Source organism: Callorhinus ursinus, unplaced genomic scaffold (assembly GCF_003265705.2).
Source record: "Callorhinus ursinus isolate GAN/ISIS: 27379988/994484 unplaced genomic scaffold, GSC_fseal_2.0 scaffold1, whole genome shotgun sequence".
NCBI classification, from domain to species: domain Eukaryota; kingdom Metazoa; phylum Chordata; class Mammalia; order Carnivora; family Otariidae; genus Callorhinus; species Callorhinus ursinus.
In genome coordinates, this window is record NW_027397063.1 from 82,379,538 (window position 1) to 82,395,432 (window position 15,895).

Here is a 15,895-nt window from a genome sequence, read left to right on the forward strand (position 1 = left end):
CTAATAGAAGATATAGTTTGCTAAGAAGAGAAGCAACATACTTCAGCAGACCTAAAATGGCAGGAAAATCTGGAATGGGTCCCAGAATTGGTAAGAAATATTTAGAGATACAGAGCAGAGAAAAACTAAAGAAAGCTGGTGTTCTCTTATGTTTTAAAGATATTTTTAAGGTAATCTGGCATGTAAGTTTGGGTCTGGAGGCTCAGGGGTCAGCCTGAAAACCTGGTAAACAAAGTGAGTAGTTAGTAGCAACAGGAATAGGAAAAAGGAGACAAATAGAAGGTATTTTTTTAAAAAATGGAACTGTGTCAATTAAAAATAGAAAGACAAAGGAAAAAGAACAATATCCAAATGTTTATGGGAGTAAATTATTTAAGGAAGAACTTTAGGAAGAGAAAGACATTACAAGGTGTCCTGGTAGATGAAATTGCAGTATATTTTTTAAGGCAAAGTAGTGAAAGTGGATGGAATGTCAAGGATCATGGCACTAGGTCAAGGGAAGTTGTGGGGGGGTGGGTACAGCTTAGGTTTCCTATTGAGGAATCACCAGAGGGAGGAAAGGATCATTTGAAAGCAAACTAAACTAAAAAGCAAAATGCAAGCCCTTGCTTGGTTTGGAACACACTGGAAAGAAACCTTACACTGGGTGAAGAAGATACTTCTATCTCCAACAACCAAAAAAATCAATTATGTTACTAACTTATTACATTGCATGGCTCTTCTAGGCAACAAAGGTCAGGTGAGGGCAAAAACCTTCAATTGTCTCTGGAAAGTCCTATAGTTATTCTCATTTGATAGATCCAATAGTGAAGGGCTAGTCACTCCTCTGGGATCCTTTCCCTATGCATGTGTATTTTACAAACCAGTTTTGCTAATTAAATTCAAGTAGAGAATTGTGCCTGGTTGTTTGTGGGAGGTCTGTTTGTTTGGATTTTTGCATTTTTACCACAGCTGCTTGTTAAATGGCTTATTTGGCTTCTAATCTTGCATTTTTTAAAATTATTTCAAAATATTTTATCTGTTTTTTAATATTTAACTTTGTAAATGAATGGGGAAAGAAACAAAAAACAAAAATCACAACTATGCTAGCTTGAGAGGTACAAAGAAACATTTCCTGAAGGACTCATTCTACATTTCACCTCCACAAATATTTCTCTTAACACTCTGATATTTTTGGAAACACAACTTATCAAAATTTGTTGATTTATTTAATGTCAATATTCCTTATGTACTGTGGAATTCAGAGAGGAAGGATTGAGTCTGATTTTTGTTTTGTTTTGTTTTTTACACTGTGAACACAGACCACCCCCCCACCCCACCCCCGCCAAACTACTGGGAACCTATAGTGGGCACTTATCAAATGCCTGTGAATTAATGAATGAATAAATGAAAGACTGAGTTAAGATGATGACTTTTGCTCTGAAAAGAGAACTAAATATCTTTTTGTTTATGGTTTGTTAGTTGTAGAATTTTGAGTGCTGGAAAATAGTTGTCCAATTCTGGATCCAGAAGAACACCTTGGCTAGGAATGAAGGAAATTTTTATTCTATGTTCTGAGGTCTTATTCAAATGACTGATCATAATGCTTCAGGAAAATCATAAGCCATATACTCCCAACTTCCTCCCAGAACTTATAAAAACCAAAACAAAACTCCATTTTAGGACAACTAAGAGCTTAAATAAGGCCATATTAATAACATGGAAAGACAAATAAGGAGACATAATACAGTAATTTATTGGGGTCTCTTATATTGGCCAGTCTCTGGAATAATACAGATCATATTGATTCACACTCCTTCAAAACAGGAATTCAAGAGAGCCCTCCATAATACTGGTTTGATTCATTCCATTATTAAAAGATGTAAGATAATTAGAAGCAAAATAAGTCATTTAAATAAGCAGTTGTGGTAAAAATGCAAAATGCTGGTTTGATTCATTCTATTATCATTCATTCCATTATTGGCAAAATCTCTATGTTGCTTTTTGTATAAAAGACAAATTCCCCTGGGGCGCCTGGGTGGCTCAGTTGTTAAGCGGCTGCCTTTGGCTCAGGTCATGATCCCAGGACCTTGGGATGGAGCCCTGCCTCGGGCTCCCTGCTCAGCCGGGAAGACTGCTTCTCCCTCTTCCACTCCCCCTGCTTGTGTTCCGTCTCTCACTGTCTCTCTCTGTCAAATAAATAAATAAAACCTTTAAAAAAAAAAAGATAGATTTCCATACTCACCTTAGTCAGCCAAGGCTCAGCTGGTCCCTCAATCTTCTGTGAGCAAAATATCTGCCTTATTCACTGACTTTACCAAGCATCTCACTTTAATGAGGCACGAGCCATGTTTTTTTGTATCCATAGCAGATTGTCAATTTTGATCAAGGTCTAGGCCTGCTCAACAACTTTTTGAAATGCAAATCTAATCATGTCACTTATCTGCTCAATGTCCTATCATGGTTTCTCATTGTTTTTAGAAGTCCTACATCTTTAACGAGATTCTGCATGGCCTGCAGCCCGTTTTCAACCTTAACTGACATCACCTACCCCCCTTAGTCCAAGCATTCCAACTGGGTTTGCTCAGCCCCTTTAACACATCAAACTTCTCTTTTCCTCTGGCTTTTACCCAGATTCTCTTCTCTGCTTGAAACTCAGCCTCACCCTCCACTCAATGACCACATTGGATTAATACCTATTGACTCTTCCGATTCACATTAAATTCATTCAACAAATATTTTCTGAGAAAATCCAGTGTCAGGGACTACTTTAGGCCTTGGAGAGCCAGATAATAATAAATCAAACAATCCAAAATAAATAGGAAATAATCAGGTATGATCAATGTAATACAAAGAATTTTTTAAGAAGTACATGACTTGTGACATGGTGGCTCTTGTTAGATTGGTTGAACATGGATGGTCGCTCTGAGAAAAGACGTTCAAACCAAGATCAGAAGAGCAGGAACTAGTCCCACACACTTCTGGGGCAGGCAGAGAGAACAGCAAATACAAAATATCTAAAATGAGAATGAGTTTGGTGTGTATAAAGAACAAAAGATGGCTGGAACTGAGAGGAAGAGCATTTTGAGATGAACTAAGATACAGGTACAAGAGGAACATACATGAAGAGATATAGATACATAATACAGATTTATGAAAGGTTTTGTTAGAGAGGTCAGGGAAGGAGTCTGAATTTTTTTCTAAGTGAATAATGGAAAGCCACTAGAGGGTGATGAGCAGAAAAGTGAGCTGGTATAATTTGTATTGTAAAAAGATAATCTGATTTTGCTGTATGAAGAATGGATTATAGGTATGGAGCAAAAATGAAAGAGGAAAATAACAGAAGAGGTTCAAGGAGACTCAGCTAAATGGTAGAGGGGGAAATGGAAAGGAGGCAGATCCAGGATGTATGTTGGAACAATTCAGTAAGAGAAGCTGAACTGGTTGTTGAGCATAGAGAAGAGATAAATCGGGGAAAATCTACAGAGTTTTTACTTGATCATCCAGATGGATGGCAGTGCCAATGCCATCAGTACAGTGTTGTGCTGAAAAGAAAACTGCCTGGTTAGAAGCCTGGCTCCACCACTTCATGCCATTTGACCTGTGTGACTGCAAATAAGATACTTAACCTCTCTACTCATGTGTTTCTGCACTTATAAAACTGGGAAAATAACAACCTTACCTCATAGGGTTATTGCAGAAATTTAATAATGCAATTAATATAAACTGCTTAAAACAGCTTTTGGAATATAATAAACCCTCAGTGAGTGTGGCTACTATTATTATTGCTATTGTTGCAATTATTATAATAACCTAGATGTGAAAGAGAATGAAATACACACGTGAAAATCAACATGTTTTAGCCATTAAAGTTGAAATATTCATTAGATATCCCCATGGAGATGTTGATAGGCAGAAGTATTTAAATCTGGGGGCACCTGGGTGGCTCAGCAGGTTAAGTGTCTGCCTTTGGCTCAGGTTATGATCTCAGGGTCCTGGGATGGAGCCTCACATCAGGCTCCCTGCTCAGCGGGGCATCTGCTTTTCCCTCTGTCCCCCTCCCCCAGCTCACGTGTGCACACTCTCTCTCTCTCTCAAATAAATAATAAAATCTTTTTTTTTTTAAAGAAGTATATAAGTCTGAAGTTTTGAGGAATAAGTAGTCCTGAAGATACAGTTTTTGAAGTCACTTACAAAGAGATGGTATTTAGAGATTTAGAGCCATGCATGAAGTCCCCTAGGGAGACACTGAAGAGAGGAAAAGGCAGGGAGCCAAAAATTCTGCTTAATGGCATTTCAATATTTAGAGATCAGGGTAAGAGAGGAGGAGCCAGGGAAGGCGGCTGAGAAGGAGCTGACAGTGAGATAGGAAGTAATCCTGGAATATGCTAAGAAACAAACATGCTAAGACCGACTAGTTAACTGTCTCCCGTGCTATGGAGAGATCAAGTAAGATAAGAACAGAGAAGTGGACAGTGGAATTAACAAACTGGAGGTCCTTGGGAATCTTGCCAAGGGCTTTCTCAGTAGAATATAAGAAATTGAAACTTGAATATCACTTCCTTTGAGAAACCTTTTCTGAGTGTCTAGAATAGATTAGCACTTGTCATTTCTCTAGTACTTATCATCCAGGTAATTGTAAAGAAAGTTGACTTTGCATTAAATCATTATCTATGTAAAAGATATCATTTATATAATTATTAGTTTAATTTGCATCTTCCCTAATGGCTAGTAATCTACTGGATGGCAGGGATCATGCCTATCATGTTTTTCACATTATCCTTATAAAAATAGTGAACAAATAGTCTACTTTGCCCTGTGACATTATCTGTTTTAAGTTTCTTTATTCCAAAGGATAAACAATGTCTCAACTCCAGTAGCTCATTTTAGCACTCAATCTAAAATTGATTACCATCAAGCCGTTATTAAAACCCAGTTGATATAAGATATTTGAGAAAATAAATCTATGGACCAAGTTAACTGTCCATTGCTCTCAATTGGCTTTTAGCTCTATCCTATTATAAGTGAAATCACCAAATATCTTCCTTGAATTGCACTTGGTTAGGTCTTTTGAAATGACACTATAGAAACTGTGGGCATTTATTATTATGTCCTTGGCTTTTACAGAGAGTTAATATAAGTAATCATATACTGAGAATATATCTGCATCTTCTAATGACATCAAAACTATCACATGGTCTCAATATTGTTCATTGCTCCAAATAAAAACAAGCCATATGATAAATTTTGCTAGAGTATACTGAGAAAGAGCTGTGTATTTTTTTTACTGATTAATATGTAACAATTATGAAATTCAATTCATTATCCTTTTTACCTTTCTCCCAGGAAATTGAAATATACATATTTATATTCAATTCCAATACATGCTCATGGCCTAAGTTTCTGTAACTTTTCTCTGTAGTATATGTATTCCTTTATGCAATTTATTTATATGTGTGTTTTTGTCACAAATTATTTCCACTTTTTTGAAGTAGAAATAAAGAGAAACTGAAAGAAAGTGCTTCTCTCTTCCCTTCGGTTAATCCCAGAGATAAACTACTTTTCATGATCTTGCTCAAATAAAACCAATTCCATGAAGACATTTTTGACACTTCAAGGACAGCCTGATTCCAACTTCTACCTCCCAAGAAAATATTTGGATCATCATATAAAATTTAATATCTTATTATATACTACTCCCAAGTATATGGTCACATTTAAAGGTTTTTATTTGTCTGTTTTAGGACTTAGAGCCAAGCAAAAATTAAAACAAGGCAAAAAAAAAAAAAAAGACATGGCAAATACCAAGAGGGATGACAAAACATTGTGCCACATCAGAAATTAATATGTTTTCTTTTTAAATCATAAGCATTACCTAGACTTTACTAAATCTCCTTGCTGCTGAACTGCTCAGATTCAAATATGAAAAAAAAAATCTTGTTTTAAATGATTTAGCCCACATGGCATTATAAAGTAAGCTAAGTGTAATTCTTCAAATACAAGTAGATGCACTTCAGTTTTTTTTTTTTCCCAGAGAAGGGGGGTATAGCCATTAGATTACTAAATATAACATTAGACTCCTAAAATTTGCCAAATCACATGGGCTAGAATTATGAACACATAATTGCCTCTAAAATATCCATATCAAGATAAAAGTAACATTAAATTTCCATCTGATAAAAGTCGTGTTTGCCTAAATTAGTTCCTAACAGTGGTATAAAACTTTTTCATTTTCTCTAAAAATAACTATTAAATTTATTCTAAATTTAAAGAGGCAGTTGAGATATATTTTTAACACAAAATTAGTTCATGTATTTTTTTCATTTTTGAGATTTGAAAACATATCGTTTATATAGTTTCTATTTTCAAAAGTGTTAATTGCACAATATCCCATCCTAATAGTGAACAATTTATTTCTTATTTCCTTCCATTTCTTGTCCATAAGCACATATATTTAGCCCACTTACGACCATAATACTCAACATTATTTCCCTCCTTTAAGGACATCTAATAAAAACATTTCTCCTTAAATTCCAATTATGAAAGTTTTATTAACTATGTACTGTAATACTAAAAATAATTCTTTTAACAAATATTTTTTAATGTATTTTAAAGAACTACACAACAATGTGCTAAATAACAGAGGATGAAGAGTTAAAGCGCTGAGGAAAAAGAATGTATTCAACCAGAAGTGAAAGAAAGTCTAAATGTTCACTGGATGGGTGAGACTAAATGAGATGCGGTTACAGAGACCTCTCAGACAAAACAGGGGAAGTGAGATTAGCAGGCAGAGCCCTGTACCCTTTCTTCAACCTTATTAGCAGCTTTCCTTATGATCACTAATAGCATTTCCAATACTATAATAGTGATAGTCTATGTTACCATGCCAAAGGAAACCACAAACGGTCTCAGTTGACAAACTAACTCCCACCTGTTCCTAGGTCCATCAGAGCAATGTTATAATACGAGATAGCTCTATGTCACTTCTCCTTTGCAGTGAACAAAATCTTTTTTTCAACATGAAATGCTTTAAACTGGAATCTTGCCTCTAGATAGCTGTATGAATTTTATTACTAAAACATTATCACATTTTTACTTATTGCTAAAACAAACAAACAAATAAAACCTATAATATTTCTCCTCTGGGATGGCAAATTCAAATCAACACTAATTACATACCTGTTTCAGACATCTTGATTTTTTTTCTCTCAATCTTCAGAGAGCAATAGTCTTCTAATTAGCCAAATTATACCTTGAACCCCCCAAATTCATATCCTTTACACCAAAGCATCCAAATCAAAACACAGCTCAGGATTTCCTCCAATGTGGGACCAAATCTTATTTTCTACTAATTTCCAACACTCTCCCAAATGAAAACGAAACAGCAATACTTTTGGATCCCATACCCAAGAAACCTTGGCTTACCTTGTTACCATTAGACAAATTATTAACAACAACAAAAACCCTATAGTCTTTATTGTTGTAGATCTTTATTGTTGTCAGATGAGCTGTTGTTCTAGTTGTGGTATACTATACATGCAAAGTGTGCTGAAACATATGTTTCAATAATTTATTTCTCATGAATTAATTCATTTAAGTATATTTTCACAAGGCCCAATACACATTTCAGGAACAAAGTGACCAGGATACATACACCTACCTGTTCCAGAACCAGTGTTCCAAGATGCACCTAAAAATGTTTACTAACAGAGTTTTGTACTTTATCATATTGAGAGATATAGAAAGGACACCTGGTTCTTAATGCTGATCATCAGTATATGATGTGTTTAAGAGCAACAAAGGAGCCAACTGAAAGTTAAATCCTAAACTGCAGTAGAGCAGAACGAATATTTAGCTATCACTGAGAAAATCATCCATCATCTACAGCAACTCTGCTTGCCGTTATACAGACCAAGCAATTGACTGATTTCTTCATTTTTTAGCTATTTAGTCTACTGTCCTACAATTCAGTCATTCAGAGCATGGCATTTAGAGAAAGGATATGAACATAAATATAGGATTAAAATTGGATCAAAGTCAGGTCCTTGTCAGTTATACATAAAAAAATGGGCAAAGCTTTATTAATGTAACAGTTCATTTTATGGAATCTTACTTCTTGTGAGTAGAACTAATAACAGAATGAGGCAACATAAGGTATGGCTAAAAGATTTTTTTTAATAAAATAAATACATATGATTAAGTGGATAGTCAAGTCCTTGAAAACATTGCTGTATAGAATGTGGCATTTAATTTTAAATTTTCAATTGGCAAACTGGTCATTGCTTCAGGATTTTTAACTTGAGAAAGTCAGAAAATATGAGAATAATAATAAAAACAACTGAACTATAAATAATACTATAATTAAAGTTAAATGTATTAAAATATTGAAAATTCTCATATTAAAGTCTTACATAAAAACCAAATGACAACATTTATATTTAAAATTAAGATGATTATGAACATCTCTTTATACATCTTTCCGATACACAGTTTTCATTGGTGGGAAACCATTCATTCCTGCCCACTATGAAATTATAAGAACATCTGAAGCAATCAATGCCTGATTAGATACTATGTGGAACTAATGTGTACTTGAAAAATGTTACAGAAATATTTTACACCTACATTTGCCATGGTATATCTATTGTCCACCAAACTCCAAAATCAAAATAACAAAGTAGAAAAATATCAAGATTTCACTTTGCATTGCTAAAATATCTCCTTCCCCAAGACATACAAACTTGATTAACAAAAGCTATTCTTTTTTTATATATTTTGAGATTGACACGAACATAGGCTTATAATTACATAGAAGTAACTACCACTGAAGAGGAAAAAAAACTGATTCTCAATGACCAAAATATATGATATGAACAATTATTATAAAGGAAAATATAACTTAAATTCCTTTTTCAAAATCTTTTAGATAATGAAAGTGGGAGGTGCCTTTTTGTTGCAAGTAACAGTATAAATTATATGCCTTTAAAAAGCGTATAGTATGTGATAAGACTTTGAGAATAATTCAGATTAAAAAGATGAAATCTTTTGTGATAAATTGTACTCTTTTAGCAAATACTCTTAACTAAAATACCATAACAGAAGTGTCTTATTAAATGATAAAGTAATTTTACTCCCAAAATTGTGCCAATACTATAAAAATAAACTTTTACACGTAGAATATCAAGTTTCTCTTTTAATAATGGGTTATTACATAAAACAATACGTGTATTTCAGAGTACTTGATAAGTTATTTTACAAATAATATTTCCCTATAATTTTCTTCAAAACCAAGGATCTCCAATTTGATTTTGTTTTACATGTGTATACATTATTGACTTGAACTCTTTATCACCTTATAAAATCAACACACTTTCCAAATCATTCAGTGTAAATATACTTAGACAAATATTTCTAATTATCTGACAAATTTTTAAAAAACCCAAACCTGTACCACAGTGACAGACAATGCTTCCCCAAACCCAGTCCATACACATATTCTCAGAGACTTATAAACTTGTTTCTAAACTCATGTCAAATTTCAGGCAATTTTATGGCATTGTAAAAAAAAAAGTGGAAGGAAAAATTTGTCCAGGGACTAATTCTTCTTTAGAAAGGCCCTGACATTGTTGCCTTTCACAGTGCTATAAAGTGAAACCAGGAAAAACATCACTCAACAATGTAAATAATTTCACTACCTTTTACCTTCAAATTTTAAAATCAACCCTAACTGTCTTCCATCAAGTAATTTACCAACACACTTACAGAATTTATTGAAAATATCAAAAATTTTCGTTCAAAGAAAGTCAACAAGCATAGAACAATGAATGAAACAAAGCAAAGCAAAACAAAACAAATCAAAACAAAACTATCCCATACTTCATGGATTAATGGTGAAAAGAAAAAAAGAGACTTCTTACCAAGTACCCCAAGTCGATAGTTGACTGTGATGACGATCACGTTGCCATAACTTGCCAAGACACTCCCATCATATAAATTTCCAGTACCTTCCATATATGAGCCACCATGTATATACACCATCACTGGTTTGGGACCCCCACTGTCCCGAATATCTGAAAAACAAACGGTTGGCAAATTGTCCTTATCCTCAAAAAACACACACAATGAAGCAGAGAATACATTTTTCCATTTTAGGGACAAAAGAGCATGATTTTAATATAGTTCTTTAAATTGCTGTTTTGTTAAAGTGTTTCTTCAGCAACTCGTTTTACGAGCTATTGTGAAAAGAGCAATAGATATTCACTGTTTTCTAGCTAAAATTTTGTTTAAAATTATAAACTGAATTACAAAACTTGGACAAATTCAAAATGGGTGTGAATTTTAGTGCTTTTTGATTGATTTCTAAAGTGACCGTAGAATAAAAAGAAAGAATGATAATGGGTCTTAGAACTATTTTTTTTTAAATGTCATAGACCTCATACGGAATTTATGAGCCATATGCTAAGGACAATGTTATCACTGCTATTGTGAGTAAAACACTCTGTTTCTCCATTTCTTATTTACTATAAAGATTTTATTGAATGCATCATGATTATATTGAATAATTTATGCTCTAATTTGCGAACATAATTACAACACTGTGTTTTAGGTTGCAAGAAGTTTCATTTCACTACTCAAGTACCAACTGGCAGATGAATGTTTAGGCAGTAAAGTCTACACTTTTATTGTTGTACGAAGCGTACTGTCACTTAAATGATATTTTTTCGTTAAGTCTGGGTTATCTGCTCACTCCACTAACCCTACCCTCTGGAAGAAGAAAACAAACTAAATTATATTTTTCACCTCTTTGTGTAACTATTGTACTCTTCCTAGTCCCATTTTGGCTCTATGATTTTGTCATGTAGACATAAAATAGAATACAGCTAAGTCCAGGTGTAAAGTACCCAATTTTAGAATGATGTTAAAGTGATTTTTACAGCTCTGACTTTTAATCAACTGTGTTTGCTTTACTAAGATACTTTCCCCAAATTTTGTAGTTTTCAATAAGGATTTAGAAATAATATGTAAGGGAACCATAACATAATTTTAACTGGTATTAAAAATGCCTTAATTTCTAGAGAAATAGGTGCTTAACTTTATATTGGCAAACATGGTTTTAACTATTGAATATTGAAATATTATATATGTATGTATATGATTATGAATACATACATCAAACATTACTATTCTATAATAGCCCATTATGTCTTCTACCCACAATTGAGACTAAATTAGATCAAGTGTATTTTCTTCTTGTTAATGCCAATATTAAAAAACATCATTTAAAAGTATAGTTTTGTTCCTTTGCTTTTGACATTTTTTATCAAACTTAGATCTCCTACATCTTTGCAATTGAGGTTTCAGCTTTCAGAATAGACTAATATAGTACAAATTCATTGAAAAATCTGGTGATTATTTAGATGCTGTTTTATGTTTCTTGTGAAAAGGGTGACTAATATAAATGCCTCAATTTTTCTATTGTAATAATAAAGTCATTTCCTTAAATTAAAAATCCTTTTAGGATCAGGAATTGCAGCTCAACTTGTTTGTCCAGATTTTCAAGTTGGGGAAACAGCTCATTGAAGAATTTAGAGACTTTTAAAAAGACTATTTTAAAGTTGACTTAATACCAGTATATAAATTTACCATAATCCCCTCCCCCATCTCCAAGGGTATACTTGAGTGTCTTATTTTTAAGTGGTGAGAGGAGGATACTTTGACATCAAAACTATCCATTAGACACAACTACATTTAGAAGGAAAACCTAAATTTATTTTCTCCTTAAATCCTTAGGAGGGAAAATGGCATTCACTCATTTGTAAAGATTTGGGGGCTTGAGGAGATGTTAGGCTTATACAGAGAAAACAATCCTTCTGAAATTTTGAACTATCTTCCATTTTTAAATGCTTGTTTGCTACATACAGTTTTAGCTTATTTTTCTAGTATGGCTGGCACTGAAAAAGCAATAATAAATTATTAAACTGAAATCATTAACTGACTGTTCACAGCAGACACTGTACTCTGCTAATTGTATGCTTGTAGGTAGCACAGAGGGAGGCTGTTTCAGAATTCTTCTTTAATTAAAATTACATAGAATTACAAAGCACCAACTGTGAACAGTAATGAAATCTTGGTAGAATCATTCTGTTCACCTGGAAAACAATACAGGGACACACTGAGAAGACTTGCCACATTTTATACCTAATAACAGAATGAAGTGGACATTGTCAGGAAACACTGAAAATATGACAATACATCCTAGGAGATATTTTGAGTGGTATCTTTTTATTTTTCTTTGAAAATTAGACTTGAAAGAATTACTGATAGTTTGGACTGATTCTAATTTCCAATTTTTCTTTTCAAATTTCTCCAAGATTTCAGCCTTGTCTAAGAACTTAATATACCAAGCAGTTCTTTCCTAGAAAGTTATATATAATTCTAACCCTGTGTTCTGAACAGTATTTCTTTTTGTTTGAAGTAATCCGGAAGCTAATAGTATATGGGATGCTAATTATCAAAATACGTAAAATCCTTACATATAACAACCCTTAAAATTGCTAATAAAGTTTGGAAAGATGCCATATTTCTATTACAGGACAATTGGAGTTCTATGATAGTGTTTTATCACAGAGGTCTATCCTAGACTTTATTTTCTTCATAGTATACAGGTTTTTTTGATGTAAATATAAATAGTAAATAGTTTAAATATAATAATATAATAATAAGTATAACTAATTTAAATTATACCTATCTTTACTTTGATTTAAAAAAAAACAGAATCTTTATAAACTAATATATCAGACAGCCTACTACTGAATACCATCTGTTAATGCCATCATTTTAATAAAATTTTAAGGAACCATTATGTCTTTGGTGCAAATGTATTAGATGTACTTTAGTAATTTGTGATGAATTTATTAGAGCCAGTTATCCCTCTAAATCTTGTCTCATATTTTTCTCTATAAAGAAGGTGGATTTCACCTAACATTTCTGACTTTGCCTAAGTAGCTGCTACTGACTTTACTAAAATTAAAACCACTCTCAGAGACTAAAACACTAGTTCAGCAACAGTAAAAATATAAATGTTCATAAAACATGTTTATATTTTCTGTTATGTGCATTTTTTTAGGCTTTGCCGTGCATATGCCATGCATGTGCCACTATACTGATGATTATTTTCCTTCTAAATTTTTTAGGGTAAGAAAGTATTTAAGTTTTTCAAGTTAAAAAAGTAATAGACTTGGAATGTCAGTAGATATCTCTATTTAAAATTTTTTGCTAAAATGGATAGCAATCTTATCATCATTTTATTTTAAATAGCTCTTGTAAAAGGTTAATAAATTGTATTTTTTATTATGTTATGTTAACCACCATACATTACATCACTAGTTTTTGATGGAGTGTTCCATGATTCATTGTTTACATATAACACCCAGTGCTCCATTCAGTATGTGCCCTCTTTAAAACCCATCACCAGGCTAACCCATCCCCTCCTCTCTAAAACCCTCTGTTTCTCAGAGTCCATAGTCTCTCATGGTTCGTCTCTATTTTAAATTTTAGTAACTATTTTGTCTTTCCGATAAACCAAAATTTTAAGCCAATGTAGCAAGTGTCAATAGATCTATAGCAATTAATGAGGATTTATTTGTGGCTGACACCAGGGTTTGAAAATCACAATTCCCTTTAATTGTCCTAATGAGTAAGTATTAGTCACATAACTCCATAAATATGCTTACTGGTTTCCTTCTCTTAAAAAAACTCATTAAGTTCTTAACTGCCCATAATTTAGAGGTGTTGGCATTTTACAGTTTTTAAATTGTAGGGTATTGTCTTAATTAATTTTTCTCTGATATATTTCAAGAGATTTCAAGATATTTTTGTGTCCTGCTTTACTAATTCTACCAACCTCAGATACCAACCTCATTCCAAACCAGCAAAAGAATCTAGAAGTGTTGGCTAAATACAATTTTTAGTTAAATAAATAAATAAGTAAAATAAAAATCTATAAGAGCAGTTTTAAAAGGCTCTATTTAGAATATAAAATTGCACCTGAATATTGAAATATTAATATTAAGGTATTCTTAGCACAATTAAAAACATTTAAATATCTCTTAAATCCCCAAAATAAATTGGTAGAAATCTAGGGTGTTGCTTTGACCCATTTTTATCACTTCAGATTAGTCTTTTTGCAACTATGGAAATAACCTAAGAAATATGTAGTCTTTTGATTATTATAAAACACAACTGAAAAGTGATACAATTGTGTCTGGCCTAAAGTTGGCAAAAGAATAACTGACAGTAAAGACACAAAGTAGAATTAGAAGTAATGAATAGTGTCTACTAAGAAACCTTGGGTTAGTTAAGTGAATGAAGGGCACACCCCAGTCAATGAGTCTGGTAGCCTCTCAATGCAGTAGCTGAGATAGGGACCTGGAAATCAAGTAAAAGATTTGGGTTATCAGTGAATAATGAAGATTAAGTAACTTGACTTTTGACTAAAGTAAAAGGAGTAATTTATCAAGTAGTTTATATTTGTTTTATGTCTAGTGATGTTGATTCATAATTTGGAACAAATTAAATATGAAAATTGGCCTTGGTTTTTATTCACACTCTCATGTCTACAAAATAATTGTAAAAGGAATTGAATAGAAGATGTTCAGACTTTCCTACAAAGGTTTTTTTATCCTGAGGAATATTTGAATTTATCTTTCTTGTCTTTGCTGTCTAAACAATTATCCAAAACTACAGCACAGAGGAATGGACTCAACTTGAATTGATTGCTCTTACATTTTACACTCTGAGCATTTAAAAATATTTATTGATTTGATAAGTCTTGTGACTGACTGACTTAGTACTTAACCTGACAATTTAAACAGGGGTTTAGAACATTTTTAATGGCTATTTAAAAAATGTTAAATGTGTTTTGAAAGAGGTCTGTAAAATAGATTCACATTTACAGGGCTTAGCTCATTATGGTGGCTCAGAGGTATTTTTGTAAATATGTAAATGTCTTACTTGATGTTATTTATCAAAAGAAAAGAAGTACATTAAATCAGCAAAGTATTTTTTAAATAGGAAAATTATGTATACTAACCTTGTGAGTACTTTCAGAAAATTTAGAGCTTACAAAGCTACACACTAAGAAGTCCTCTATACTTAAGTATTATTTAGATAACAAATGTCTAGGAGTTAAGGATTTTCAGAGGGCTCAGCAAATCCCAAAGCCCCTAAGTGGAAGCAGTCTTACAGCTGTGAGAACAAAGTCAATAAATGTCTTGAATGTTTGAAAACTTCTGATTTCCAACAATGTTTTTAAAAAACACAATTTGCATTTTGATATTATAAGTTTATTTTTAGCTATTTAGCATTCAAAATGATAACTGTTGGACAGCTATAATGATGTATTTCAAATATTAATGACTGCTTTGTGTTTAATCTTTAATTCACCGTTGGGGTTCATGATAAACATATTTTTAATCAGAGATCATAAAATTCATTTAATCAAAATAATTCTTAAGTGTTATAAAATATTAAAACACAAAATAATTTTTAAGCTTTCAACACTTCACCTCTATAATTTAATTTTCTACTGTGAAGTAATTTATTAAATAAATATCTCAATGAAAATAATTCAAGTTGTTTAGTAAGGATATATTCATTCACAGTTGTAACTCATATAACTAGCATTTCTGCTGACCTGCTAGTAGGTTATTTTATTTTGGAAAACCATTCATACTGTATTATTAATATCTCTATGAGATTTAATTTCTAGGGCTCTGGGAGTTACTTTTAAACTTGGGATAACATTAGTCACTTCTTGAAGACTCATAACTAGGGTAGCATTAAAAAAAAAAAGTCTTAATTGGAACCAAGGTGAACTGAAAATATCAACAGGCCCCTCTGGATACTGCACCTAACA

General features: G+C 32.5%; 1 protein-coding gene across 6 annotated transcripts in view; it reads right to left on the reverse strand.

Annotated features, from left to right (window-relative positions):
• NLGN1 (neuroligin 1) overlaps nt 1-15,895 on the reverse strand; it is an 835,757-nt gene that overhangs the window by 434,440 nt on the left and 385,422 nt on the right. For all 6 annotated transcript variants that reach the window (XM_073897115.1, XM_073897110.1, XM_073897121.1 and 3 more), the window contains one exon: nt 9,897-10,049. In XM_073897115.1, the coding sequence (XP_073753216.1) occupies nt 9,897-10,049 (153 nt within the window). The remainder of the gene's footprint in view (nt 1-9,896; nt 10,050-15,895) is intronic.